This window comes from Rhinolophus sinicus, chromosome 15 (genome assembly GCF_057876585.1).
Source record: "Rhinolophus sinicus isolate RSI-liver-muscle chromosome 15, RSI-T2T, whole genome shotgun sequence".
In the NCBI taxonomy this organism is placed as follows: domain Eukaryota; kingdom Metazoa; phylum Chordata; class Mammalia; order Chiroptera; family Rhinolophidae; genus Rhinolophus; species Rhinolophus sinicus.
The window spans coordinates 330,700-358,004 of record NC_142515.1 but is presented as its reverse complement, the minus strand read 5'-3'; the positions used below and the strand labels follow the sequence as shown (position 1 = coordinate 358,004).

Sequence of the window (27,305 nt, the reverse complement as noted above, 5' to 3'; positions counted from 1 at the left end):
AGGATTTTTCTCATCTGTTTTAGGTTGCAGTCTGGGAGGTGTGTGAGTGAGAGAGCGCACATGCTGATTGATTCTGCCCTAATTCTGCCATGGTTCTGTAACGTCACCCTTTCCTGTAGTCCTCAGAGGGACGAGCCAGGAAGGCCATGTGTCCTTGTGTCTGTCTCCAGCTCTGGGGCCCGGCAGCCTGCAGCCCACCCCTCCATGCAAGTGGATGGCAGCAAGGCAGGGTGGGGAGGCCTTGGCCATTTCTGTCGTTTTAATTCCCAGCTGAAGACAGCCCAGGAGGACAGCTAGTTGGTGCGTGGACGCTGAATATCCTCGTGGGCTGCCTGAGGCTGGGCCGCCTGCGGGGCCGTTCATGGCACGCTCTGACAGTTCCTGTCCAGCCTGGCGTGAAGTGGGGCCGGCGCCCAGCTGCCCGCACCTCCGCGTGTCAAGACGTGTGGCCTGTGTCCTTGCTTTCAGGTGTGCAGTACTTACCTCCTTCAGCGCGGCATGGACAGCAGGAAGATCTTAGCACACCTGAGGGCGTCCACCTATAAGGTAAGTCAGGATCCCAGGGCACAGCTGTGGGGCTGTGTCTGTCCGGGGCCCTGGGAACAGGAGCACCCTTGTTTTCACTGCTGATTGTACAGGTGTGTGGAGTTCAGGGAAGACAGGTGACTGACATAGCATTCTCTGCTTTCCCCACTGTCCTAAACGGCAGCCCCACGCCCTGGCCTCTGCTGACTGCCGGGCATGTGTGAGTGCTTTTCACCCAGTGCAGGGGGCAGGGGGACGTCACGGTGGCCTGCACACTGACCTTCAAGTAGCCACATCGTTTACAAACATGCTTGTCGGCTTCCTGAGCAGCCGCCCAGGGGGACCACATCAGTCTGGTGACAGGTTCCTCTGGCAGCAGACGGGCACACACCTCCCCCCAGAGTCTCGGACAGGACGTAATCTTCCCATACCCGAGAAACCTACCAAATCCTTGTTGACTTGGGAAACAAAGTGTCCCAAAGACTCCCGTTCCAAAGAGCAACAGGCCCAGCTCTGAGTGGGCGTGGGTGGGAGCTGCAGGTGGCCACTCCGGCCCCGTGTCATCCCGACTGGGGGCCATCGTGTCCTGCTACCCAGGTTTACCAAGAGGAAGAGACCATCAGTCTCCAAAACGCTTTCTCGGTGGGTGAACTGGACCCCAGCGCAGCGCCTGCTCCTGTGCCCAGCTCAGGTGGGTCCCCCTGGACCAGCCTCCCTGCCCCACAGGCCTCTGCTGCTGTCCCAGCAGAGTGTGCCCCCAGGAGTGCTGCCGGAGTGGACACACATCTGGACATTGCCAGACCTCCCCCTGGCCAGCCTTGCTCCTCCCTCTCTGCCTCCCAAATTCCCTCCCAGCTCAGCCGCCAGAGTGGACGGTCCCCACCCCTGCGCTGTCGTACCTTCCACACCCCTTGTTCTCGTCCTGTTCCCTGTCCCCTCCACAGAGCCCACGGTGTCCCGTCTCGGGCACCCACCTCTGTCCTGGGTTCCCCATCACCCCGGCCTCCCTCCCGACTCCAGCTGCCCTGGGCTCAGGCCTCTCACCTTGTGTTCAGAGGTCCCAGTGTCTCCAGGGCTTCTGGGCCCTTCGGGACCTGTGGGAGGAAACACAGCTCCCGCTCTGGGCTGGAGGAGCAACGTCAGCCTCCACATGGTGGGGAGTGGCCCCCGCCCACACCCACCCCACGTTGGTCCCAGGCTTTGTGCAGATCAGCGGGGACACCAGGCTTGTAGCCGTGGAGGGGCCTGTGCCCAGCCAACCCTCCTGCTGTGAGGGCGCCTTGGAGCTGCCAGTGGCGTTCACCTCCACGGCCACGCACTTCACGCCCATCGTCCTCACCCCAGCATCTGGTGCAGCCAGGTGAGTGGCAGGTGTGCCAGGGCCGGAGTGGGGGTGGAAGCAGGACTGTGAGGAACCTCCTGAGTACCTGTCCTTCCCCACCTGCTTGCAGGGACGTACTTGCCCTGCCCTCGAGCACGGCCGAGATGCCACAGGAGAGGAGAGGCTGGCTGGCCGGGGACATCGATGGAAAGAAGGCCCCTGAGGCCCACACAGTGGCCACCAGCCTGGAGATGCCTGACCAGCCGGCACCTGGGCCCGGACCACAGCACACAGCCCCAGAACCCCCCAGAGAGTTGGTGCTGAGAGATTCAGCCCAGGGTGCTGAGAGATTCTGCCCCCCGGCTCCCACCTCATCAGCGACGCCCCAGTCTTCTGCTCCAGCCCCGTCCCTGCAGGCACAAGAGCCACTGCAGGAGCAAGGGCCAGAGGAGCAGGTCCCACTTGGAGCCTCTTCTGGAGGCCTCGGGCCCCGCCCCCCAGGGCCCACCACAGCCCGCCATGGCCCTTGGCACCCGGCCAAGCCGCCCAGGAGCAAGGCCACCGAGGGCTCCCCCTCGGCCCCACACACCCACTCCCTGGTCGGGGCGAGTGCCAGCAGCCCCAGGAGCCCACCCGTCAGGGAGCAGGATGACCGGGCCCCAGGCAGTCACTCCGAGCGGCCCCGGCCAGCAGACCGCAAGCTGTGTCCATCCAGTGTGGACGCCTCACTCCTCCCGGAGAGGACGGCCTGCCCATCACTGCAGGAGGCCACACGCCTCATCCAGGAGGAGTTTGCCTTCGATGGCTACCTGGAGAACAGACTGGAGGCTCTGATTATGGGTACCAGGGGGACACAGGCCCTGGAGACACCCCAGGACGGGGGGGGGGGGCTCAGTGTGAAGGGGGACTCAGGCCACCACAAAGGGGCCCCACTTATATCTGCACAAGGAGCCAGCGCGCAGAGCTGGGTCCCCAAGGCTCATCTGGCCTCAGCCCAGCTGCCCTCCCCGCCCCCAGCTCCTGAGACCAGCCTCGCTGGTTTAGTGTGGGAACCCAGAAAAGTGCCCATATTTTAACTTTCTCTGATTGTTTTTGCAAAACCAGGGGAATATATTTACGCTCTGAAAGACCTGACCTACGCCACTTTCTGTGGGGCCATATCGGAGAAGTTTTGTGACCTCTACTGGGGGGAGAAGCTGCTGCAGAACCTTTTCAAAGTGGTGAACGAGAGGACCTCGCCCTCCAAGAAGTGAGTGTCCTACCGGGGTCCCCAGGCAGAGCCCTCTGCAGGACAGCGCCTCTGCAGACCCTCCCGTGTTCACAGCCTTCTGGCTCCTGGAGTCCAGCTCAACAGCTCCCCAGGGCGACCGCCCACTGGGACCTTCTCATGGCTCACAGCCCACCCTGCTCCCACTGCTTTCCCTTCTGGCTCTGGGCCCCTTTGGGAGGAAAGGGGGACCTGTGAGGTCACGGCACCAGGAGGCCCCTGCCGAGGGACCAGCTGGAGGGCCCCCCCACAGGAAACAGCGTCTGCCCCCCCCCCTTTCCAGGCCAGGGCTGGGTGCCAACTTCCCTCCTAATGTTAGAAGGTGGGGCGGCAGCTGCAGGACAGGCAGCTTTCCTCTGCCTCCCGTTCCCCAGCCCCTGCACCCCCCTCACAGGCAGCACCTGGTACTCCTTGACACCAGGGCTTGGCCCACCCCCAAGGGCTGCAGAGGGCAGTGGGGGGACCCCTGGGTAGCCTGTGCCTGGAGCACCCCGATGCCCTGACATGCAGCTTCCCTGCCCTTACCATACCGGGTGGTAAGACAGGTGGCAGCTGGGCTTCTGCGTGGGAGCCGTGGGGCGCCCGCGGCCTATGTGGACAGTCAGCACACACCCCAGCACTGTCTCTGTGCAGCCCTCCTGGTCCCGCACACTCAGTGAGGGGAACGCGTTCTGCTCTGCATCCCGCCAGGCCGCGCGTTTCCATAGCACTGGGATGGGCGGGCATCTGGGGACCCCAAGAAATGAAAACACAGGGAGCCTGTGCCCAAGGCTCCTCATTGCCTGGGAGGAGGGTGCTCCACAACTGACAGCGACGTGCTCTCGGGTCACGGGGAAGTGTGGGCGCAGAGGGGAGCTGCCCACCGGGGCCTGTGCTGAGCGGGCAGGTATGCGGGCGGGGCTGGGGGCCGGTTGCTGAAGGGCTCCCAGTTCAGACCCAGTGCTTACAGCACAGGCTCTGAGGGAGGCGGTGCCGAGAGAGCTGTGGCTGTGGGGCTGTGGGGAGGGGCAGCGAGGTGATGGGCTGCAGTGTCCTCCATTCTGATGACAGCGCTTCTGAGGAGGCTGCGTCCCAGCAAGAGCCCCGCGCACCGACTGGTTGCTCACCATCCAGCAAACGACCCTCGCCGCTCAGAGCAGGTGAGAGATGGGGCTCCATGCGGGGTCATCTTGACCTTCCTGGTGTAGCTGGAAAAGCGTCCCTTTACCCTGGGGTGCCCCAGGGTCCCCAGGACAGGGGGGTCTGTACTGTGAGGGGGGCGTTCTCCCCAGGCCAGCAGGTGGGTGGCAAGTAGGTGATCTTGGGGGGAGGGTTGAGGAAGCCGATGGGCTGTTGGGGGGGGCAGCTTCTGCTTCCTGGACTCGCTGGCCAGCAGCTCGGTGATGGGGTGGGGGCACGTGGCTTTAGGGACCAGTCTGCATGACCGCGGTCACACACGTGGGCCTGCTGGAGCGAGGTCAGGGCCCTCATCCCCACTCACCGCCAAGTAGAAACTCCCGAGGACGATATGTCACCTGTGCTGGCCCTTCCTCCACAGACGGACTCGCTGCTTTTTGTGTCCATCTGTCTGCACACAGCTCAGAGTTCCCTCGAATCTCCACTCTCATGTCCACCCCACTTGACAGCCGGGTTTGGGAGGGAACCCATGGGAGGGGACCCACCCTGGCATCCCGAGGGCCTGGCATCCCTGCCTGGGTGCAGGCAGCCTCCCGGTCACAGTTGGTGACGGCTCCATGCGCCCTAACCACCTGCTCTCCTGTCCAGGGAGGGAGAAGCCTGCCTCTCGCAGCAAAGTACCCTGCCCCGCCCCCGTGCTGGCCAGCGTGGACCCCGATGAGCTCTCCCAGGGAAACTTGGAAGTGGGGTTTCGGCCTCAGAAGTCAGAAAACGCTGAGAGTGAGCCGCGGCCGGAGGCAGGAGAGGATGGGCAGCAGGTGGGGGGCCAGGAACCAGCCAGAAGGGCCTCCAGCTCGGAGGCAGTGGCCCAGCTGCCCAGGCCCGAGGAGGGCAGCCCAGCCGAGATCCAGACCTGCAGCCCAGGCTGGAGCAGCGCCTTCTACGAGGCCAACTGCTTCGGTGCCGACGTCCACAGCTACGTGGAGGAGCTGGGGCTGTGCAAGGCCAGCGGGGCCCCCAACACCTCAAGTCCGGTGAGTGCTGGGCCTCCGTCCACTGCTGTGGGGTCAGGAGAGCAAGGCCCATGTTCACACAGGCATTCCAGGTCACTCAGGTGACAGTGTCTCCCTCTGTCCCCCACCCCCACCCCAGTGACCTGCCCGCCGGTCTGGGCACCAACCACACGCATCCTTGGATGGGAGTGGTGCTTGTCCGCAAGTGTCCTCCCTGTGCTGGGGCAGGAAGTGGCTTCTCTCATTAGCGGATCATTTGGTGGGGAGGTCACCTGCCCCACAGGCTCGGTCAGGTGGCGGTGGCTCTGGTGGTGGCAACAGGTGCCGCACCCTCGGCCCAGTCAGCCCTCCAGGCTCCTGTCCCTGGGGCAGCGTCATGTGAGATGAGATGAGACCCCACAAGCACCTCCCATGGCAGGCAACTCTGTGGGGGCGTCGGTGGCGGGCGGCCCAGGCAGCAGGCACGCCCACCCTGGCCTCACTCACGCAAGGCTCAGACCCCCAGGCTAGCAGACAGGAGGGGCCCCTCCACAGTCAGGCGTCCTGCTCCTGGCGCCCCCACCAGCCCCGTTTCGCCTCTGGCCTCCAAGCCGCAGGACACAGGAAAGCTGTGTCTCCCCAGCCCTTCTGACACCATCTAGGCCTGTCCCAGTGCTTCTCTTGTTCACCGCCCGCCACCATCTGGGCTTCGCTTTATGACTCAGTCCCAAGCCAGAAAGAGTCCGGCACCTGCAGCGGTGCTGGCACACGTAGGGACAGGGCCATGCTCTAGGGAATCGCGCCGTTTCCTCCGGGTTGCATTGAAGGCTGGGGGCCCTGCATGTGTGATCTCAGGCGCCCAGACCTCAGGCCGTGCATGGGGGTAACTGGAGCCTCCCGTCAAGCCCTGGTGAGGAGGGCGGCCTGGCCGACGTGTACAGAGCCCAGGGTACAGAGTACCTGAGGCCACGTGGAAGCTGGAGGCCGCAGGTTAGAGCCTGGCGCTCAGCCCAGACACGGGTCCTTCTGCCACTCCTGACTGGTGTGCACTGTGCACAGGGAAGGCCGCTCAGAATTGGGGTGTCCTCGTCCCCAGCAGCACTCGGTCCCCACCTGCGGTGGCCTTTCCTAGGAGCGTAAAACAAACCAACTCTGAGCGGCAGCGTGATACTTCATCCTCCCACGTCAGGGGAGCGGAGGGTACTGGGTTTGCACAGCCGGGGCGAGGCCAGGGGGCACCATTGACGGGGCCTGCGCTCATGACAACCCCGGCCTGGTGACCGAGTGTGGAACGGGTCCTCCCAAGACCGCCGTCCTGATGTTGGAGGACCATGAGCAACCCGTGGACCGTGACGTTTGCTGGGAGGTGACGATGGGGGTGGAGGACAAAACAGTTTCCCTGACTGCACACCCACACGTGTCCCCACCTGTCCGCTGACAGGGCCTAGAAGCACAGCAGCCCATCAGCCAGCCAGTGCCCAGACCTGGGTCTGTCTCTGACACCATCCTCCAGTCACAGGGACCAGGGCTCCCTGGAGGAGGGCTGACCCTGGGACCAGGGCACAAAAATGCAAGCTGAGCCAGAAAATGAAGAAATGGTCAAAACCACAGTGACAGGCGTGTCAGGTCACAGGAACCAGCTGAAAAGCTCCCGTGGGCCATGCTGGGGCAGTCTGACCAGCAGACTGCATTCTAACCAAGTATAAAATAAATATCCCCACACGCACGTGATACAGATGGCTGAATTTAAAAGGGACGTTTTTGACAGACGAGGAAAACCCATCCTAAAATTCATACGGACTCTCAAGGGACCCGGGTCACCTAAACAACTATGAACAAGAAGAATGAAGTTGGGGGCGCCTGCATCCTGATTTCAACACCACAAAGCTGCTGTGACCAAACCAGTGTGTCCTGGCGTAAGGACAGACCTACCGTGGGACAGAGCAGAGCGCCCAGAAAGGAGCCGTCACTGACACGCTCACATGTGTTTTGACAAGGGTGCCAAGGCCATTCAAAGGGGAAAAGACAGTCCTTGCGACCAGCAGTGCTGGGACATCCACATGTAAAAGAATGAAGCTGGAGCTGTACCTTAGACCAGATACAAAAATTAACTAAAAAATCAAAGACCTAAATATGAGAGCTAAAAATATAAAAACCTTTAGAAGAAAACAAGGAATACTTCACGACTTTGGGTTGGTCAGTGATTTCTTGGATATAACACCAAAAGCAAAGGCAACAAAAGTAAAAGTAACTGAATTCCACTTCATTAAAATTAAAAGCTTTTGTGTATCAAAAGAAACTATCAACAAAAGGCACCCACAGAAGGGAAGAAAATGTTTGCAAGTCATGTATTTGATAAGAGTTTAATACAGAATATACTAAGCAGTCCAAAACTCAACAAAAAACAGACAACCCAGTGAAAAAGTGAGCAAAGGGCTTAGACATTTCTCCAAAGGAAATACACAAATGGCCGAAAAGCCCATGAAAGGATACTCAACGTCCTTAGTCATCAGGAAGAAGCAAGTTAAAACCACCATGAGACACCACCTCACACCCACTAGGTGGCTATTATAAAAGTTTTTAATTTAAAAAAGAAAACTACACATGTCGACAGGATGTGGAGAAACGAAAACTTGAGCACTGTTGGTGAAAATGGAGAACTGCAGGAGAGGAAAATGGAAAACTCGCTGCAGGAGACAGTGTGACTGCTCAGAAATTAACAGCGGAACATCAACTGTAATTTAAACAAACTCCCGGATGTAAAGTGCAGCATGGGGCACTTCGGCAGTGATACTGTGATGAGTATGTGCGGTGTCAGATGGGTAACAGACTGTTTGGGGCGATCTCTTTGTGAGCTGTGTAACTGCCTAATCACTTGAAATTGACAAAATAAATAAAACACAGTAAAACACAAAGTTAATGGTGGGACTACCCTGTGCCCTCGCAACTCCACGGCTGTGCTGTGCACGCCTCCTTCACAGCGGCGTGACTCACGGTGGCCGGGAGGTGGAAGCGGCCACGTGTCCCTGGGCGGATGGAGGACAAGCAGCACGTATTCCGTCACACTGGGAGGTTGTTTAGCCTTCAGACAAGCAGGAGGACACCGGGCAGCTGCTCCAGCACCGCCGGAGATGGAGGACGGCACGCTGAGTGGAACAAGCCCGTCACATGGGGGCAGCACTGTGTGATCCCACTTAGAGCACAGCACGTCCCTAGAGTCGTCACAATCATAGACACAGACACAGAATGGTGGGGCCGGGGCCAGGGGTTAGTGTCTGAGGGTGAGAGTCTGTCGGGAAGATGAAGAGGTCTGGGGGTGAGGGTGGCGACGGCTGTACAACTGTGTAAATGTGCTTAATGCCCCTGAACTGCATGATGAAAAAGGGTTAAAATGGTAAATTTTATTTATATCTTGTCACAGTGGAAATTTTCACAATAAAAGTTTTTGAAATGAGTCAAAGAACAAAAAAAGTGGGGGAGAGATAAGCTTTGGCCTTGGGGACTTGAGGATTGAAACGAGACTTGCAGGCATCATTTCCATTGAATCTTAGAAGAGATGGGCGGGGGATGGCCGTCCCGGTGGCTTCCTCTGCCCTCCCCTCATCTCTGAGCCCAGGCAGCCACAGCGTCCCATCAGCTGCACTGTCCTATCACCGCTGCTGGGGCCAGTGAGTGTGGGGGTCAGGGGTGCCTACAACCCCCAGCCTGAAGGCACATGTGAGGCAGTGCCCTTATCCACGTGGACTCTCCCAGCATCTTCACCCTGAGTCCAGCTGTGTCCTGTAATGTCGTAGATCATGTCCTTTGATGTCACAGGTCATCCTCTGACATCATAGGCCACCTTCTGATGTCACAGGTCACACGTCCTTGTGGACAGCTGTGGGCAGGTGGTAGGGGGTGGCAGTTCCACAAGGAAGCTTGTCTGGTGCCCCATGGGTTTCCTGTGGGGGTGCCTGGTCTAGGCTGATGGGGACCTTTCCTCAAGCCGTGTTCTCAGAGTGGCGGCGCCTTGCGGAGAGACACACCCCTGGCGAGCCTGGGTCACCCCTGCATCTCACTTAGATTGTTCTTGAAAGTGGGCTCTCAGACCAGCTTGGGTCAAAGACTCTGCTGGGTGCCGGCTTCTACTCCTGTGTGGTCGTGGGGTGTGGTTGGGACCAGGAGGTTTCCCTGGGCCTCCCGTCTCTGAAACACCGATCCAGGAGAAGCCACTCCTGGGAACCCTGCTTGGCTCCGCTGTCACTATGCAGGTGGCTCCTGTGGGGGACAGTCTGGAGGAGGCGAGGTGATTTGGGGAGACGCTGTGGGGCAGACAACGAGGAGTGACTTTGTTTCCCCTTTTTCCTGCTCACCTGGGAAGACGGCTGTCCTGGAACCTGAATGCAGGCAGGTGAGTTTCCTGGGCCCTTCTCTGCATCGTGGCTGGGTTGGAGGAGACCAGCCCATGGCTGTAGTTTCCCATTTCTCTTTGAGAACCCACTGTGTCTGTTTTAAAACAAAAACGAGAGGCACGGACACATTTCACGTTTGCTACCCAAAGAGAGAGTGTGTGTGAGCAACAGGCCCAGGCAACTGAGGGCACTGACCCACATGGCAGCGGGCGTCCACCAGCACGGGCTGACGTGCACCTGTGTACCTGCCAGCATGGGCCACGGGCCCGTGTACATGCGTGTGGCAGTGGGCCGTGTTGCGTGTGTACATGTTCTCGTGTGCCCAGCACTGCAACGCCTCTGTGGCTCTGACTTCCATCCTGCTGCTAGCAGCCGTTGTTTTCAGTATTGGCTCTGGTTTCGGTTCATCTCTCTTTTTTTCTGTCTACAATTCCTGGTTTTTCCAGCTCCCTCTGTGGTTTGTCTGCGCCCTGATGTTCGGCCGCCTTCAGGTCCGTTAAAACCCAGTAGCCAATGTGCCTGGGTTCTGCCTCACGTCATTCACGGTTCTGTCTCCAATGAACTAATGCTCTTAATTGTATGAAAAAGGCTTTAGTCGGGTCAGGCCGGGGAAACACATAAATTCACAAATAAAGCACCTAAATGTTTTATCTGGACCCAGCTGGTCCAAGTCAGCCTGCGGTCAAGTTTCTTGTCCTTCTGCCAGAGTGTCACTGTTAGGTGACACCCAGCTCGAATGTTTCCTTCTCCGTCGTCCTTTGTGCTGTTTTGAATTTTAATCCATGTAGGTTTATCTTTAAAATCAGTTAAAACAGCCCTTTTTGAAGAATTGGGCTACAGTTCAGTAGTGTGTGAAGTTGACGAACTTCACACCTAACTTCATAAACTGAGGTTCCCAAGATGCTGACCCGGATGCAGGAGCAGACGGCAGCGTGTCCCGTGGCCTCTGCCCTCAGACCCGCTCTGGGAGATTGGTCCACATCAGCGTCTGGATAAGAGGACAAAGAGGTCATGGGGCTTCACGCAGCCTTATGCAGGGGGACCCCCTGAGCCACCCAGGAAGGAGGAGGGCTCTAGGACGCAGGGCGCCGGCCATCCTGCCCTCTTAGGCTGTGGGAACGTCAGCCAGTTTCACTGCCACTGTCCTCAGAAAGGATCAAGGAGAAGCTTGCGTGCAGGGGCTACGGGGCCCTCAGGCCTCATCAGACCAGACGTCCAGACAGGAGAGGCGACTCCTACTGTGAACACAGCTCCTTGGGACCACTAGCACTTGCTGCCATGTCTCAATTGGTGCCATAAACAGGACTTTCCTCCGTGACAGAATGTTCCAGATCTGTGTGGTCTGCAGGGTGGCCACTGGCCGTGTGTGACTTCTGAGCCCTTGAAGTGTGGCCCCACGATGGAGGCATTGGCGTTTTTCCTTCATTCAATACTAGAGACGCCACCCATGGCCGGTGGCCCCATGTTGGAGGCACAGGTTCTGCACACGGCGCTTGGCGCTCTCTCCCCACCCTGGCGGCAGTGCCGAGAGGCAGCCAGGTATCAAATGGGGGATCCAGATTGGGACGCAGGCAGTGTGACGTCAGAGCCGAGACTCTCCGAAACACTGTCCCAGGGAAACGAAGGCTCTACCAGTTTGGGGCAGCTCGTAGCGACGCTCAGCAGCCTCGTCCAGAGTGGCGCCTCACGTGTTTCTGTGGAGATCACTGCAGCCCTTCCCAGGTGCCGGCCTCCCCTGCAATTTGCACACGGCCAAGCCCAGAGGTCCCTGGGGACCTGGAGACTGGGCAGAGGACTGTGCTGTACTCAGTCTGCACCACCTGCCCGCAGCCCTGGCCAGGTGGTGCCAACCATCTACTGCCCTGCAGTCAACATACCAGCTCCCGGAAGGACTCAGCCGCAGGACCACGTTCTCTGTAGAACCAGCAGATAGAGGGCATTCAAACGTTTAAATAGAAACACATCCTGCGCTTTTCATTTTGCAGAATTGTTCAGCAAAAAATGCGTCAACAAAGCAGAGGCCACTGCCGCAGGATGATGAGATTGGGGAATCTTATTTGCATTTCAGCTGATTCAGTTTCCCCAAATGAGCACCTGGGTGCATCTGCTTTCAGGTGAACACCCCTGTCCATGTGGTGCTTGGGGCCTGGGCCCCCTGCCCAGTTAACAGGATGCGGTTTCCCCAGGGCCGAAGAGTCCCTGGGCTTCTGCCCCCTGCCGCGGCCCTCACCGTGGCCCCTCCACACCCATGCTATTCCTGCAGGAAAAACCGACCTCACAGCCCAGCCAAAGCCCCCTTGGAACTCGAGGCCCCACTCAGTGGGAGCCCAGAACCACCTACCCCTCAGTCCTGGGCTGGAAGCCCGGAGACAGGTGGGTACACAGGCTGTCCTCCCCACGAAAGGATGGGTCCTGTCTGGACCCTGGTCATTGCTACCATTTGTTGACCTGAGCCAGCCTGTCCTCGGGCTTCCCTGCCCATCCTCTGTGGTGGGGACCAGGCTGTGTCCACAGGACTGTGGGCAACAGCAGGGGTGGGGCAGCCCCTGCCAGGCAAGCCTGTGGCTCCTCCTGGGAGGACGTGGCAGCTTCTTCATGGAGACAGAAGTTCTCCAGGAAGGAGCTGGGCCCACTGCTGCTGGGACATGAAGCAGAGCTGGGGGCCCGGCTCCTCTGCAGCCTGGGGGTTGGGGCTGCTTCCCTCATGGGGATGTGACCTGGCTGAAGCCTCCGCTGTCCTCAGCTCTGGGCAGAAGTCCCACACAGGCAAGCAGCAGGGGCTCATCTGCTGGGGTCTGAGTCCTCATGTGTCCTGGGACATCCTGTTACAAGCGCTGCCAGAGCAGCGCAGGATGTGTCCTGGGGAGGTTGGCCCAGGCCTCTGGTAGCCGCAGCCTCTATGGTCCAAGGAGAGGCAGCCGGCAGAAGGCGCCGGCTTGGGGTCGTTCCACGAGGGCAGATTTGCTGAGACAAGGGGCCCCAGAGTGCGGGGTGGGGCCTTGGTGGGCACACCTGTGGCCAAGGAGCAGCCGACTGAGGCTAGGACCACACATGCCTGATGGTGACAGCTGCCGCCCCGTGACCAGGGAGGCCTGAAGGAGGCGTGGTCCCCGGTGCCCAGTCTCCTGACTAATGTGATGTCTGGAGAACTCTCCAGAAGGGTAGGCCCCCGAGAAGCAGAGCCACATCCCAGGAGGTCCCAGCATTGGATGTAGACCCCTACCCTCTGCCTGCATTTTCGTCCTGGGGGCCTGTGAGGGCCTGGAGTTCTCGGGCACAGTTAGTAAAGGGTGATAGAATGCCAGTTGCCTCACTGTTTTTTGGCCACACTTTTTTAAGTGGGTCAGTCAAATCCACTTTGCAAGCGTAAGTTGACTGAGAGACTCGCCTGTGTGCCTTGGCTCCTGTGTCTGCCCTGGGCTACCCACAGCGGGGCTCTGACCCCCACTTGCACACAGACACGTTCCCTCACGGCAAGCTGGCACCTCCCTGAAGACATCCTCATGAGCCCTGTGTCCCCATGTGCTAACATGTTTTCGTCCTGTGTGGGCCCTGCGGAAATGTGACTCCGGGCCAGCAGAGGCAAGTACGTCTGAGTGCTGCCCAAGGCCACGGAGACCTAGAGGGAGGGTGGCCGCCGGGGTCTCACCAGCTGTCCCCCGCAGGAGCTGGAGCAGCAGCTCATGATGGAGAAGAGGAACTACCGGAAGACTCTGAAGTTCTACCAGAAGCTCTTACAGAAGGAGAAGCGGAGTAAAGGTAGGAGCGTGTGCACCCGGCCTGCGCAGGTGGCCAGGGGCCCATGGGCCACAGCCATGGGGGCTGACTCTGCCCTGCCCCCAGGCTCCGAGGTCAAGACCATGCTGTCCAAGCTGAAGGGCCAGCTGGAGGAAATGAAGTCCAAGGTGCAGTTCCTCGGGCTGGTCAAGAAGTACCTACAGGCAAGTCCTCCATCTCTGTTCCCTCCCTCATGTGGGTTTCCTACTGTTAAAACCTTGAAAATCAGTCGTTAAAAAAAAAACACCCTGATTTTTGAGGGACCACAAGTTGCGCCAGCCCCTGGGGTCTGTGGTGGGGTGACTGGTCACCCTTGTCCCGCACACACCTGGTGGCAGCGGGTCAGCCGACAGTGGTGACCCACCCTCCCCTCCCAGGTCGCGTATGCGGAGTGGTGGGGCCTGGAGCCCTGCACCCTGCCGGTGGTGGTGAGCGTCGCGTCCGCCCCCTGTGACACACTGGACTTCAGCCCCCTGGACGAGTGCTCGTCCCTCATTTTCTACAACATCAGCAAGCACCCGCGCAGCAGCCGCCACGGGAAGGCCCGCGTCCTGCAGGCCGGCACCCCGCTGGGGCTCATGGCGTACCTCTACTCCAGGTGCAGCCCCTGGTGCCCCAGCGGCAAGGGCCTTGACTCCTGCGAGCAGAAGGGAAGGGGAACAAAGAGATGGGCCCACAGGGGCGGGAGAGATGGGGAGAGCCTCGGCCTGCGTCTCTGAGACGGCCGCACATTTTTATGTAGCAAAGATTTTCACCAGAGGTTTAAACTGATGTGTTAGCTGCCACTTGCCCCCTTTGCTAGACTCCTGGCCTGAGTGAACTCAGAGCCACAGGCCCCACCACACACAAATCTGTGGGCCTGGGCCCATGGGTCTCAGCCTGATTAACTTACCCAGTGGGCTTCTCAAACACACACAGGCACCTTGGGGACACGCCTGGATCCCATCCACTTCCCTGAGTCAAAACACCCCACAATTGTCTGGCTCCCAGGGATGGCGGCATTTCTGCAGCCGCCACCTCGGGGCGTGAGCACTGACTGGATTCATCAGCCTCCCTGATAAGTGCAGGCGTGCCGTCCACTCACACCCAGTGTCACGGGGACCCCGGGCCACCCCAGCACCCCCTCCTCCACCCCTCCACTGCTCTGCCCACCTTGTCCACACAGCCCTGCGTCCTGTGTGGGCCTTTCAGCTCCACACTCACACAGAACTCACGCACACTCGCTGACACGCCCACGCACTGTCCCCGCGCCCCAGTGACGGCTGTGGCCACGCCCCCACCACACAGGGAGGTCCTCGGCCTGACCCCGCCCCGCCCCGCCCCCGCAGGGGCGCCTTCCTGGAGGGCTACGTGCAGCAGTTCCTCTACACCTTCCGCTACTTCTGCACGCCGCACGACTTCCTGCTCTTCCTGCTCGACCGCATCAGCAGCTCCCTGGCCAGGTACTCGAGCCCCCGGCACCCAGCACCCCGTTTGCTGGCTGTGAAGCGCGGTTTCCCCGGTGACCCTGACCAGGAGGGATGAGGGCAGAGCCCAGCGGGAGGAGGAGGAGGCAAGGGGACAGGCAGTGGCAGGAGGGGCTGAAGGTGTCCCAGCGAGAAGAGGCTGCTGAGCCCGTGGGGAAGGGGATGGGGGAACGGGGCAGGGGCAGGAACAGGTGGGAAGGATGGGCAGTACCAGGACACCGAGGGGGGAGACCCTGCAAGCCACCAGCCGCCACCGGCAGCGTCCCCACAGCCGACCAGCTGGGGTGGAGGGTGGTAGGTGGACCGTTCCGGCCGCTCTGAGCTGGCTCGCCAGCCCCCACCCCACACCACTGTGCACCCTTTTGCCAGGCTGGGAGAGTGGGGCCATCGGCACTTTCTTTCTCCTTGTGGGGGTGGGGCTCACGGGAGGCCCCCTACCCTGACTCTCCACATGTGCAGCCAGGCTCCCCCCAGCCTGTTGGGAGCGCCCTCCCGCGGCTTCCTGCCCTCTGGTGTCCTGTGCACTGGCTGTGGGGGTGGCAGGTACAGGAGAGGCACTGGCCCTGCCCCAGACGCTGAGCCCTGGGCCCCCGTTGGGGGCTGCCTGCTGCCTGCCGCTCCTGGGCAGGCAGGGTCAGGGCTGAAATGCCCCCTTGAAGGCAGAGCTGCATTCAGACCCCATATACACCCCCTTGCTTGGTGGGGTGACCCGGGCAGGACGGGCCCCACGGTGTTGGCAGGGGCCCTGAGCGGCTCAGGCCTCCTCCATCTGCCTCCAGAGCCCAGCAAGACCCCACATCGACCTTCACCAGGATCTACAAGAGGAGCGTCTGCCTCCTGCAGGCCTGGGTGGAGGATTGCTACGCCGTGGACTTCATGGGAAACGCCGGGCTGCTGGGGAGGCTCGAGGACTTCATCTCCTCCAAGGTGACCGCTAGGCAGGGCGATGGCCAGAATGGCCTGTCGGCAGCACTCTGTGAGTAGGAACTGCTGCCTATCTGGGAAGCAGCAGTGACGCCTGGGCTTCTGTCCAGGTCCTGCCCCTGGATGGCTCTGCAGAGCACCTGCTCGGCCTCCTGGAGGTGGGTGCAGACCGGTGGGCTGAGGGCGGCCCCCGCGGCACAGGCCTGGAGGACCCCAAGGACGCCGAGGAGGACAGCAGACCTCTCAATGCCATCTGTAAGAGGTTCTCCGAAGACGGCACCTCCCGCAAGGTGGGGCCTTCACAGCCCGCGGCATCCCACATGCGTGTGCAGCACATACGCACATGTGCATCCACGTGCACTGAGCGTACACACCCCCTGTACATGCACACAAGTTCCTGTACTGCCAGGCCTGGGACCAGCCCTGTGGGGCTACACGTCCTGTCCACTCACCCTGGGCAAGGACAGGCACTCAGATGACGTCCCCTTTCTGACCCTGGGGCCAGAGATCCAAGTGGAGAAACCACTGTCATGAAATGGCCTGGGTGGGGACAGGGTCTGAGGGAACCTTTCCATAACATATAGGGACAGCCCCAAACCTCAGCGGCTCTGTCCATGGGGGACCTGCTTAAATGACCAGGGCAGGTGTCCGTGAGCGGGAAGCATTTGTTCTTTGGCTGTAGCTGAGCCTGTCTGAAGGGTCCTGGGCCTAGAGCTGGCCTGGTGCCCTGCCGGCCGTCTGACCCCGCTGGCCCTGCAGAGTTTCCCCTGGAGGCTGTCTCGGGGCAACGGGCTGGCGCTGCCACACCACAAGGAGAACCAGTACAGCATTGCATCCGCCCTGCCCAAGCCCTGCTTCTTCGAGGACTTCTGCGGCCCCTACACCAAGGCCAGTGGCAAGGGGCCCTACTTCCTGACAGAGTACAGCACCCACCAGCTCTTCAGCCAGCTAACGCTGCTACAGCAGGTGAGGGCCGGCCAGGCTGGGTGGAGGGCGCGGGCCCCACAGATGTTTGCTGCAGGGCTACACACACATGTGATGGGGCAAATGCCAGATGCACGGGCCACTGGCAGCTGCCACCTAAGGGGGGCGCAGGAGGGGCATTGGCTCTGGTCCCACAAAGGGCACATGGGACCCACCGCCCACCAGCGCCTGCGTCCCCCACACTCCCACCTCCAGAGCCTGGAGGGCGCCCTGCAGGCTGCAGTGGGACAACGGTCTCATGTCCTGTAGCTGGGTGGACGGATGGTTGCCCTTTGGGCCCCTGCTCTGCAGGGCTCAGGCGTCTCCAGGCTCCTTCACCCCTTTTCCGGAGCCCCGCCCCCAGGCATCCCTTGCCAGCGCCCTCCACCATCCTGGGCCCCACCATCCTCACAGATGACAGCGGTGACCGAGACCCAGCACGATCACAGCTGGGCAGACACCGGAGCCGCCAGGGCTGGGCCTGGCAGCACACTGGGCAGGCACTGAGCCTGTGACTGCAGAGATGCCCCCGTTGCCCCCAGGCTTGACCGCGAGGTCCCAAGGGAAGGTACCCTGACCCTCTGTGTCCTTGTCTCTGGCAGGAGTTGTTTCAAAAGTGCCATCCCGTCCACTTCCTAAACTCACGGGCCCTGGGTGTCACGGACAAAAGTGTGGCCATTCCCAAGTGAGTGTCCATCTGTGGTGTCGGCCCCAGTGTCCTGGGACAGATGACTGGTAGGAGGGGCTGGCGGGGGGGGGGGCTTCACCTAAGTGTCTCACAGACACTCTTGGCCAAAGGGAGATGCTGGTGTCAAAAACAGTCCGAGCTGGACCTTCCACACAGCCAGCCTCTCTGTCTTTTCCAGAGCCAGCTCCGAGTCTGTGTTGGCCAAAACCAGCAGCTTATTTCTGCCCAATTACGTCCAGGATAAGTACCTGTTACACCTTTTAAGAAGTGCAGATGACGTCAGCACCTGGGTGGCCGCCGAGATTGTGACCAGCCACACCTCCAAGGTTGGCACCTACATAGCTATGATCTCAGAGCCGGGTGTGGGGTCCGACCACACCTCCTGTGGTAGCCCGGTCGTTACCGCTCCAAGGGCAGGGGGTCCGCAGAGCCACCTGACCAAGGGTAAAGCCATCCAACACACACCACCTGTCACACCCCAGCCTGTAAGGTTCATCACTGTCTTGGGGACGCACGTTGGCTCTGGGCCACCATGACACGCCTCGGTCCTCCCTGGAGTCCCCACACATGCCACTCAGACACACGTATGTCTCTCACACATGCATACACTCTGTACGTACAGTCTCACTTGCAATACTGTCACACACCCATCACACAGGCCCTCACATGGCCACACTCACATGTCCCACACTCGAGGTTCAGGGTACACTCCTGGGGCCGCTGCTATACTCCTGCCTGAGCGGTGTCCCTGGGTTAGGAATGGTGACTCCAGACTGTCCCACCATCCTGCACTCCTTGGCGGTGGGGATCAGCTTGGTCACTGTCACATCGCCTGTAGGCAGCACATTGTGTGTCCTGAGCCAATTTGTAGAACAAGTGACACAGGTCGGTGATCCATTAAGGCCGATCCCCCACCTTCCAGGGACCAGGCCCAGCCTCGTCTAGGGCCCATGGGGCTTGGGCTGGACTGCAAATATGTCGGCCTGAACTGACCGAGCTGCTTCAAGCAGGGCACTGGGCAGGCCATGGAGGGCAGTCACCTGCCTCAGGGCCCCAGGAGCTGCCGCAGGAAACACCAGGGCCACCTCCTCCCCATCGGACAGCGAAGCCAAGATATGTGCCTTCCTGGTACTGACAGCCTCTGCAACTTGTTTTCCCTTTGGCAGTAACTTGTTTTCCCTTTGGCAACTTGTTTTCCCTTTGGCAGTAATCCTTCATGTCCCCCTCTCCAAGCCCTGCCAGGCAACCCCAAGTCCCATTAACGACTGTAGAGTTTTCTACTCCTTTCCCCCTTTGGGGTGAACTTTCGAGCTTAGGGGTTTATTAGTCGACAGATTGACCCATCCTCCCTCTGCCAGGATGTGGGAATAGGGACTGGTGGTTCTAATCCATGGTATTTCAAATGTCGTGTGTGACATCGAATGTAGCTTGCCCGTATCAGGGCGTGACACAGGAGCCTGTGTAGCTGGGCTTCACGAGGCCCTTCCAGGGGACGTGAACAAGGACAGTCACTGCATAGGCCTCGGCCTTCTGGGAGCTTTGATGAACCTGAGCCCCAAGATTCAGCCCCCTCGCAGCCTGAGAGGTAGGCGCCCGTCCTGAGTGCCACTGTCTGCCGTGGTCCCAGGCTGTGCCGTCAGCGTGACGGAGCCATCAGACTCACAGCCAGGGTGTCAGCGCCCGGCCTGGAAGGGCAGAGAGACTGCAGGCGTCACTGTGACAGCAATCCATGGATGTGAACGGGCTCCCACGTGCCTGTAAGCAAAACAGCACAGACCCACAAGCAGTACTCACCCACGAAGCAGGAGCCGGTGGCAACAAGAGCCCAGTGCACGCCGCCAGGGGACACGTTTCTGAGAAAGTTCACATGGGCCTTTAGCCCGTATGCTCACCACGTCTGCGGCACCCGCCGTCTCGCGCATGGTGTGTTACTTACTGTGATGTCCTTCAGGACAGGCCAGAATGCTAACTCTGACGGGCATAAACTGATCACAGAAAATTGTTAGAATTCAAACTCTGGGCCGGGCGGTCAATACTAGATAACAGTACGTTCCGTTCATTTGACTTCCTGGAGCAATGGGGTGGAAATCCAAGTTCAAGAAGAAAAAGAAACAGTGCAAAGTTTCTCACCTTAAAGAAAAGCTTGTATTTTCTTGGATGAAAAATGGTGAGTTTGAAGGCAAAACAGGATTTTTATTTCCTCAGATAAGTTTAAAAGTGATGGAACACAGTAGCCACGAGGAAGAAGCAACCCAGGTGACCATCGGTGGGTGGACAGATGTCGTTTGGCCACACGGTGCACTGCTGCTCAGCCTGAAAAAGGAAAATTGTGGCACCAGCTCCACGTGGATGGACCGTGGGGACATTGCGCTGAGTGAAATGAGCCCGTCACAAAAAGACAAGTACAGTTGATGCCACCATAGGAGGGACCTGCAGTAGTAACACTCAGGGACAGGAAGTAGGTGGGGACGGGGCTGGGAGGGGGGCACCGTGCAGTAGGGACCATTTCAGTCTGACAAGACCAGGAATGCTGGAGATGTGACACGAGCCGGTGGACGTGGTTAACACTACTAGACTGTGAAAAATGGCTAAGTGCGCAAATTTTATATTTTTATTACCACAAAAATTTTTCTAAAAAACCAAAAGGCGATGGAACAGTTATCTGAAAGTGTCTGAAATTGCACACTTTTCTACTTAAACATACAAAGAAACACATGAGATGTCAACTTAAAGAGTATGAGTGGGAAAATGGTTTTCAAGACCCCTCAGCACAAGTCAGATGGCTGGGAGCGTGCATGGCGAACGACCGCCAGGGACGTCTGTGTGACCAGACTGGGGTCAGGCCCAGTGGACAGGTGTCAGGGTTGGGACCCACAGGCACTGTGCCCACCTGAAGGATGGCCCTGCCACGGCGACCGTCTGCAGGCTGAGGCAGCTCCGAAAGGAGGGGTCGGCTGAATTCAGAACTTTCCAGAAGTCTGGAATTGTGTGCATGCCAAGTGCTACCCGTGGGCCCTTGGGTCTGGTGTGAAGTGGTGTGGCCGTTAGGAATGAGATCCCTTTGAGCAGGAGGGGTTCACCGGGGGCTTCCTGTCAAATCGCGCGAGCTGCCCACCGCATGCGACCACATCCGTCAGACACTGAACCGCATCCCACAGTGGACGCCGGCCCAGCGGGCAGTGAGAAGCTGCCATCTGTGCCGTTTGCTTCTGGACTCTTCGGCTGCATCTTTCTGGGGGGGCCACCCTCCCGGTCCTGCAGCTGTGCTGCCCCCATCTGTCCCACTCAGGCACAGTGGTTTGTCCCAGGAGTGGCTGCACCTGAGATGTGACGTTGAGTTCGCTGCACATCTGTACACTTAACTGGGCATTTGCTTTTTGTTTGTGTTTCATGCCCACCCTCCTGCCCAGACCTGAGCCCACTGGCCTGCTCCTTGCACACTGGGTGGGGCACACGCTTCCTTGGGCCCTGGCACTGGGTTCTTCCCACACGCCCTAAAATGTCCCCCATCCGTCTGTCGTAGCTGCAAGATGTTGAATGCTCCATTTTCCTGTTTCAGCTGCAGGTGACTCTGCTGTCCAAATTTTTGCTGATTGCGAAATCGTGCTATGAGCACAGGAACTTTGCGACAGCCATGCAGATCCTGGGTGGCCTAGAGCATGTTGCCGTGAGGCAGTCCCCTGTGAGTCCGCCTGAAGGCCGTGCAGGGCGTGTGGGGGGGGTAAGGGGGGGCACCTGCACGCTGCCCGCCTCACCTGTGCTTTCATTCTAGGCTTGGAGAATTTTACCCGCAAAGGTAGCAGAGGTCATGGAGGAGCTGAAAGCCGTGGAGGTACGGCTGCGTTGCGTGAGCTTCTGGCAGCTGTGTCCACCTGGGCCCCTCCTCAGTGACACACTCTGCACACCTGAGGGTCCAGCCCAGCAGAGCCTGCATCACGGCCCCCAGTCCACACGGTCCCCTCGGGGTCGTGCATGGAGCAGCCTGCCTTGCCCGTCCCCCTCCGCCCGGGGCCTCTGCTGCTCACATGGCAAAGGCAGCTGGGAGCTCAGAGCTCCAGGAGCCCACCTGCCGGGCCAGTGGCACAGGGCACAGGTGCCCAGGGCATCTGAGCTTGGCTAACTGGCAACATGCAAAGTCTGCCTCATGAGATCCTGAGTGAGGAAACACCATTTATAATGATAGGCATGTCCCTCAAACAGGCAGCAGGTACCCAGGCAGCCCCACGCTGGACACAGCTCCTGCAGGGCGGAGGACTGTGTGTCCTTGGTAGACACCAGACACTGGCAGTCCCTGCAGCTGGCCAGTGCGGGTCTCGTCTCGTTTGGGACGTGGTCATCCGGCTCCTTTCTAGAGCCCATGGGGAATAAGCCAGGAAGGGATTTGCCATTTCAGTAACGGCAGGTGTGCAGCTTTCTGATGAATGCCTGTGCTCCTGGGTGTCTGCAAGCATAAGACACCTCAACTTTCGGTCCCCAGTCCACAATCCAGGGTGCATCTCGGGTGGGCTGCTGGCTAGCGCCACTCTGGGAACGGGGGCGCCACCTGGGGTCGGCTGCGCTGAGTGGGCCCCAGCTGAGCACGAAGCCTGACCTCTGGCCTGTCCTCCGCCCCCCCCCCCAACCGCTGGCTGGGCACCAGGTCTTCCTGAAGAGTGACAGCCTGTGTCTGATGGAAGGACGGCGTTTCAGGGCCCAGCCCACCCTGCCAGCAGCCCGGCTCTTGGCCATGCACATCCAGCAGCTGGAGACCGGGGGCTTCACCATGACCAACGGGGCACACAGGTGGAGCAAGCTCAGGTGGGGCCTCCCCCACCCCTCCGCCCCTGAGCCCTGGGCCCCCCCGCTCAGCCCTCCCCATGGCCCAGGCCTCCCACCCGCTGCCCCAGTGACTGCAGCCACCTCCTTCTCTGCAGATTTGATGCCAGCATTTCCCACAGTTTGGGCGCATGTGCTCCCAAAACATTGCCCCAAGGTTGCTGTGACCTTCCTGTTGGGAGACCCAGGCCACCTTGAACTTCATCTCAAGTGGCATGTTACTGCCCTTCATGAGCCCCAGCTTTCACATCTCCCCTCGCTGCCTCCACTGTCCCCCTCAGGCCACTCCCTAGAGCTGTCTCTGTAGGACACATGGTTAGCCCTCACCTTCTTCCTGCCGTGCCCGCATACCCGGGAGCCCAGCACACCTGGGGGCCCACGTGGGAGGCGCAGATTGGGAGTCTGGTTGTAAAAACCACTGCCATGACCCCAGCTGAAGAGGACATTGCTCCTTTCTGCCTCGCCTGGCACAGCCGTGCCCTCAGAAGCCCCCTTCCCCCCCTGGAGCCCCAGGTCTATGTCTGATGCCACCCTGGGCCAGACCATTCCAGGGGGTCCTCACCTCACTTTCCACCCTGTCCTGCTCTCCCTGTTTCTCTCGTCGTCCACACAGGAGGCAGGTGGGAGCTGGTCAGGACACGGCCTGGGACCTGGAACCCGCTGGTTCCAGCCTCTCTGTGCAAGGCCCCTCTCAGTCACCCAACTGTAAACAGCATTTAAGAGACACCACAGGGCACACTCTGTATGAGGTCAGAAAACCCACATCAGCAGAATGGGGACTGAAAATTTACTGGGATGCCCGGATGCAGATAGGGTGGGCTGAGACCATTGTACAGACACGGGCACACCTGGCTGTCCTGTAATTCACACTGGACACACTGTCTTCACCCAGACTGGGGACAGGAATATCCTGAGGGTCCGCGCCCCTGGGCACAGGTGAGGACTTCTCCTCTGAGTCACCCGTTTTCTTGGATGACACCCGGGGGTTGCTGCTCACAGCTTAACCTCCAGCTCTTGGGGAAAGCCCTGTTTTGCAGCATTGGCCGGTTCACGGGTGCAGACACTCGCACGGTGGCGGCTCTCCCACCGCTGTGCTGACGTCGCTGAGCACGGTGCTGGGGAGAGCTCTGCCCAGCACACGCTGACGACACCCTTTAGCTGTCTACGTCCCCAGCGCTCCTGTGTGCCCAGCAGCTGACACTGGTGCCAGCAATGACAGGAGGTGTGGCCTCCTGCAGACTGACGTGTCCTTCCTCCCCCGACCAGAAACATAGCCAGGGTGGCCAGCCAGGTGCACGCGTTCCAGGAGAACCCCTACACCTTCACTGCCGACCCCAAGCTTCAGTCGTGCCTCAAGCAAAGGATCGTCCGCTTCAGCGGGGCCGACGTCTCCGTCTTAGCGGCAGATACCAGGACCAGCTTCCACCAGACGGCCAGCGAGAAGCACTCTCGGAGAATTCAGGACAAGCTACGCAGAATGAAGTCTACCTTCCAGTGACGGAGGACGTGGTGTGGGTGTGGGGTCCACACGAGGCCCGCCCGACACAAAGCCACCTGACTGCTGCCCACACAGCCCGCTGCCTCAACAGCGCACCAGGAGCCCCGGAGAGAGGATGGGTGTCAGTGGAGGTTGGGGTATTTCTGCGAGAATATTTACAACCTAAATCTTGAGTGAAAATAGAGTAAGTCAGCTCGGCAGCACCCACACAGTTCACACATCTGGGAGACAGGGCTCTGCCACTGCCCCAGTGACCCAGTCCGGCCCACTCCCCAGGCCACCCCACAGATGTTTAGTTGCTTTCTGAGCACTTTTCATGGGTCTGGCCTGTCTTCCCAGACACAGAGGACCAAGGCTGACCTCTGACCACCTCCATGCCAGCTGCAGATTCCTGGGGGTTCTGACCCCTTCCACTAGGGCTTCCCGCCAGCCAAGCCCCAACCTGGCTTATAGTCCCTCCCTCACGACGCCCACCAGCCCTGATGATCTAGCTCACGGGAGTCCCAGTCCCACGGGGATGCCAGAGCCTTCCCGCCTCCCCCCATCCCTCCCAGCCCACCTGCCTTTGCCTGAGCCTCGCAGCTCCGCACTGGCAGCCCCCAAGGCACCGGCTCCCCCCACCCCACCTCCCACAATAGCCCCTGGTGGGGCTCCTGCGGCCTGGCCAGGGTTCTGCTTCCCAGCAAAGCACACAGGACATAGCAGCTCCAAGGCAGAGAGGCGGCCTCGGGCCTTGAGAGCGTCCCTCTGCCTGTCTGGTGGCCTGGGGCCCCGAGGGCTGCGGCCGCTGCCCCCCACCCTCAGCAACCATGCATGATGCATACATGGCGTGCCCGGGCTCCCATGCGCCATCCTCACTAGCGCTTTGGCACCTACGAGGAAATGAAGTTTGCTGCCTCGATGGTGCCCAGCTCTTCCCCAGGCCTGTCTCCACATGGCTAGTGCTGAGCATGGCCCAGTGGACGGGGACACCCTCGGACAGGGCCCTCTCCCCACAGCAGGAGGCCAGGTGCCCGGGACCATCCCAGCACCTATGTGGTCAGTTGCAAATCGCTGCAAGACCCACGATCGCTCTTTTGAGCTTTAGAATTACTGATTTAGAGCAACCCACTAGTGGTACTTCTAGAAAAACTGCTACTTGTGATAAAAGGCTGCACTTCCAATGTCAATGTGTTTCCCACAAACCTGTCTGAGACACCCAGGTCCTGCTCCAAAGGGCCATACGGGGAGCTCGGCAGTCCTGGCCGTGCAAATGTGCTTCATGTTTTTTTAGGCTTTTATATGAAAGTTACATTCTGCCAATGAACTCCCGTCTGCAGATTTTGAATTTAACAAAGATAGTGTCACAAAGCTGAAGCGAACTTAGTGTCCAGCACAAATACACATTCCACTTGCGACAGTTTCGGGGAAGTGACTGGGCTCTGGGCTTAAGCACGACTGTTTGCATGGCACCCTCGTGTCCCATGGTACAAATTTCTAAATAAAATCATTTCTACCAAGACAGATTCCCTGTGGTTCGTCTTGCTGCTTCGTGGGTCAGGGTGGCCTCCTCCAGGGCCAGAGGACGGTCAGGTGCTCCTGGAGGGCGAGGGGACAAGAAGTGCTGGGCCGGGCGCAGAGAAGGCCAGGTCCGCCGACTCATCCCTCATCCAGGTCCCAGCACTGAGACCCCATAACTCACAGGCCTGAGAACAGCAAAGTCGCTCTGCAGGAAATACTTGCCTCTGGAGGAGAGTACTGCAAACCACCCAGCATGGCTGACCCAAAGCCTCCTGGGGCCACGGCCCAAGGCTGCTGTGTCACCCTGCCCAGCTCCCACTGGGCAGACCCCCTGTGCACGTCCACACCCAGGCCGCAGCTGAGCCTGTGGGCAGGACAGTGGCTGGCACGACCTGGCCAGAGCGAGGGGCTGGTCACCACTGGGATGGGTCCTGCTGGAGCGTTTAGGACCGGTGTTCTCTGTGGAGGTGACAGACGTGTGGGGAAGTTCCCACATGAACAAGAAAGCTCTCAGTCCAGCAGGAGAGTCTGGAAGAGTAAAGTTTTATAACCAAGACAACGAAGCAGTGAACCCGTGTTACTGCGGACAGCTGCTGCCGTGGTTAGGTGGTGCTGGGGTCCGAGGCGTGGGGTGGGTGGCTTGGGTCCTCACCAGTTGGAAACCAGTGAACCTGGCACCTCTTCCCTCTTGAGACACAAGGACAGTGCCAGGACACAGGCCTCCCTTCACAGCACCAGTCTAATCAAATCAATGAGAAGTGAAAGCCACGCTCCCCAGGCTCCCGCCTCATAGGTCCCTCCAGCCCAGTGACCGAAGCTCACGAGAAAGCCCCCACCTGTATGAGGTCCGACTACCCGAGAGAGGCCAGCAGGCTGTGTGAGCGCCCGACATAGCCCTGGGTGCGCTGCATGGAGGTGGAGAGAAGCCCAACCATCCAGGCCAGCCCAGGAGCCACCAAGTCACCAGCACATGCCACGTGGAGAAGGCCTGTGGGGCCCCACACAGCTAGGCCATAGACCGGAAAATAGTGCCCGGGCTGGCCCGGCAGAGGCCAACCCCGCCTGCCCAGCCACCTGGTCCGCACCCCAGCTCTGACCACAGAATCACCAACATAATGAACTGGCACTGCCCTCGCCACAGCTTGGAGTGGCCTGTCACACTGCAGTCAGTAACTAAAGTGTGGTTGTACACTGCAAGGCCGCCGACCAGCCCCCAGACCCGTGGTTCCATGTGGCGACAGAGGACTCTGGCAGCTAGCCCACCGGTCACTCTGCAGACCAGGGACATGTCCTGCTGTGTCCTGTTTGAAGCCTATTGCAAATAACTGGGAGGCCTCCTGGGGCGCTGGGCCAGGAGATGCCACTCCTCCAGCCCCCATCTTCGTCTGTCTCTTGTCCCTACAGGCGCTGACCTAAGGAACCGTGGGAAAAGGCGTTTTGAGGGAACCGGTCAAGCCTGAGAGGAAAGAGGTACGCATGAAGACCGCACGTGTTCAGACCTACTCGCAGCGTTGAGGTTAGCAATTCTGAGGCTGTGCTCCATGCCCACAGGGGCAGGACAATGACAAGCTGTAGCTACGGGAGCCAGGACCAACCCTGCAGTGCAGGGCACGGGGGTCGGGTACAGAAGTACTACAGGGATGTGTGACGTGGGCTCCGGGCTGCCGCAGGGTCCTCGTCACTGACGGCCGCCGTGCAGGTGCACCACCTGCGGTGGGGCTGCCGTGCACTGCAGCTTCCACAGCGTCTCTGGTCTCTACCCACCACAGGCCAGCAGCACCCCCCCAACAGTGTCTCCAGACATTGCCAAGTATCCCCTGGGGGGGATCCCCCCAGAACCACTGGCTACTGACACCCCAGTAGCAGCCGGCAACTGTACCCAACTCAGTTTCCAGATGCCACTCTCCAAAAGAGGACACCAGAGAGTTTTGGAGGAATCGCTGATCAGCTGATTCTAGGGCTGGAGCTGGGGAGTTACCAGGTGGTCAGGAGCATCTCGGAGTGTCAGGAGCAAGAAAGGGCTAAAATAAGGAAGGGGGGGACAGAGCATGTCAAAGGACAA

At 59.8% G+C, this 27,305-nt stretch overlaps 1 protein-coding gene across 3 annotated transcripts in view; it reads left to right on the top strand.

The window, feature by feature from the left end:
- Positions 1-25,248, top strand: part of KNDC1 (kinase non-catalytic C-lobe domain containing 1) — a 51,814-nt gene extending 26,566 nt beyond the window's left edge. The window contains exons 11-31 of one of the 3 annotated variants that reach the window (XM_019728311.3): positions 469-546; positions 1,123-1,216; positions 1,723-1,885; positions 1,977-2,686; positions 2,951-3,095; positions 4,164-4,252; positions 4,878-5,263; positions 9,582-9,611; positions 13,278-13,371; positions 13,456-13,553; positions 13,767-13,987; positions 14,718-14,831; positions 15,635-15,782; positions 15,890-16,069; positions 16,539-16,745; positions 17,345-17,427; positions 17,609-17,756; positions 20,990-21,112; positions 21,203-21,262; positions 22,070-22,227; positions 23,512-25,248. In XM_019728311.3, the coding sequence (XP_019583870.3) occupies positions 469-546; positions 1,123-1,216; positions 1,723-1,885; positions 1,977-2,686; positions 2,951-3,095; positions 4,164-4,252; positions 4,878-5,263; positions 9,582-9,611; positions 13,278-13,371; positions 13,456-13,553; positions 13,767-13,987; positions 14,718-14,831; positions 15,635-15,782; positions 15,890-16,069; positions 16,539-16,745; positions 17,345-17,427; positions 17,609-17,756; positions 20,990-21,112; positions 21,203-21,262; positions 22,070-22,227; positions 23,512-23,743 (3,561 nt within the window). In that variant the 3' untranslated portion in view covers positions 23,744-25,248. Of the gene's footprint in view, positions 1-468; positions 547-1,122; positions 1,217-1,722; positions 1,886-1,976; positions 2,687-2,950; positions 3,096-4,163; positions 4,253-4,877; positions 5,264-9,581; positions 9,612-13,277; positions 13,372-13,455; positions 13,554-13,766; positions 13,988-14,717; positions 14,832-15,634; positions 15,783-15,889; positions 16,070-16,538; positions 16,746-17,344; positions 17,428-17,608; positions 17,757-19,635; positions 19,868-20,989; positions 21,113-21,202; positions 21,263-22,069; positions 22,228-23,511 lie in introns of those variants that run through there. The other 2 variants (XM_019728312.3, XM_019728314.3) reach the window with 2 other exon arrangements.
- Positions 25,249-27,305: the final 2,057 nt, after the last annotated feature.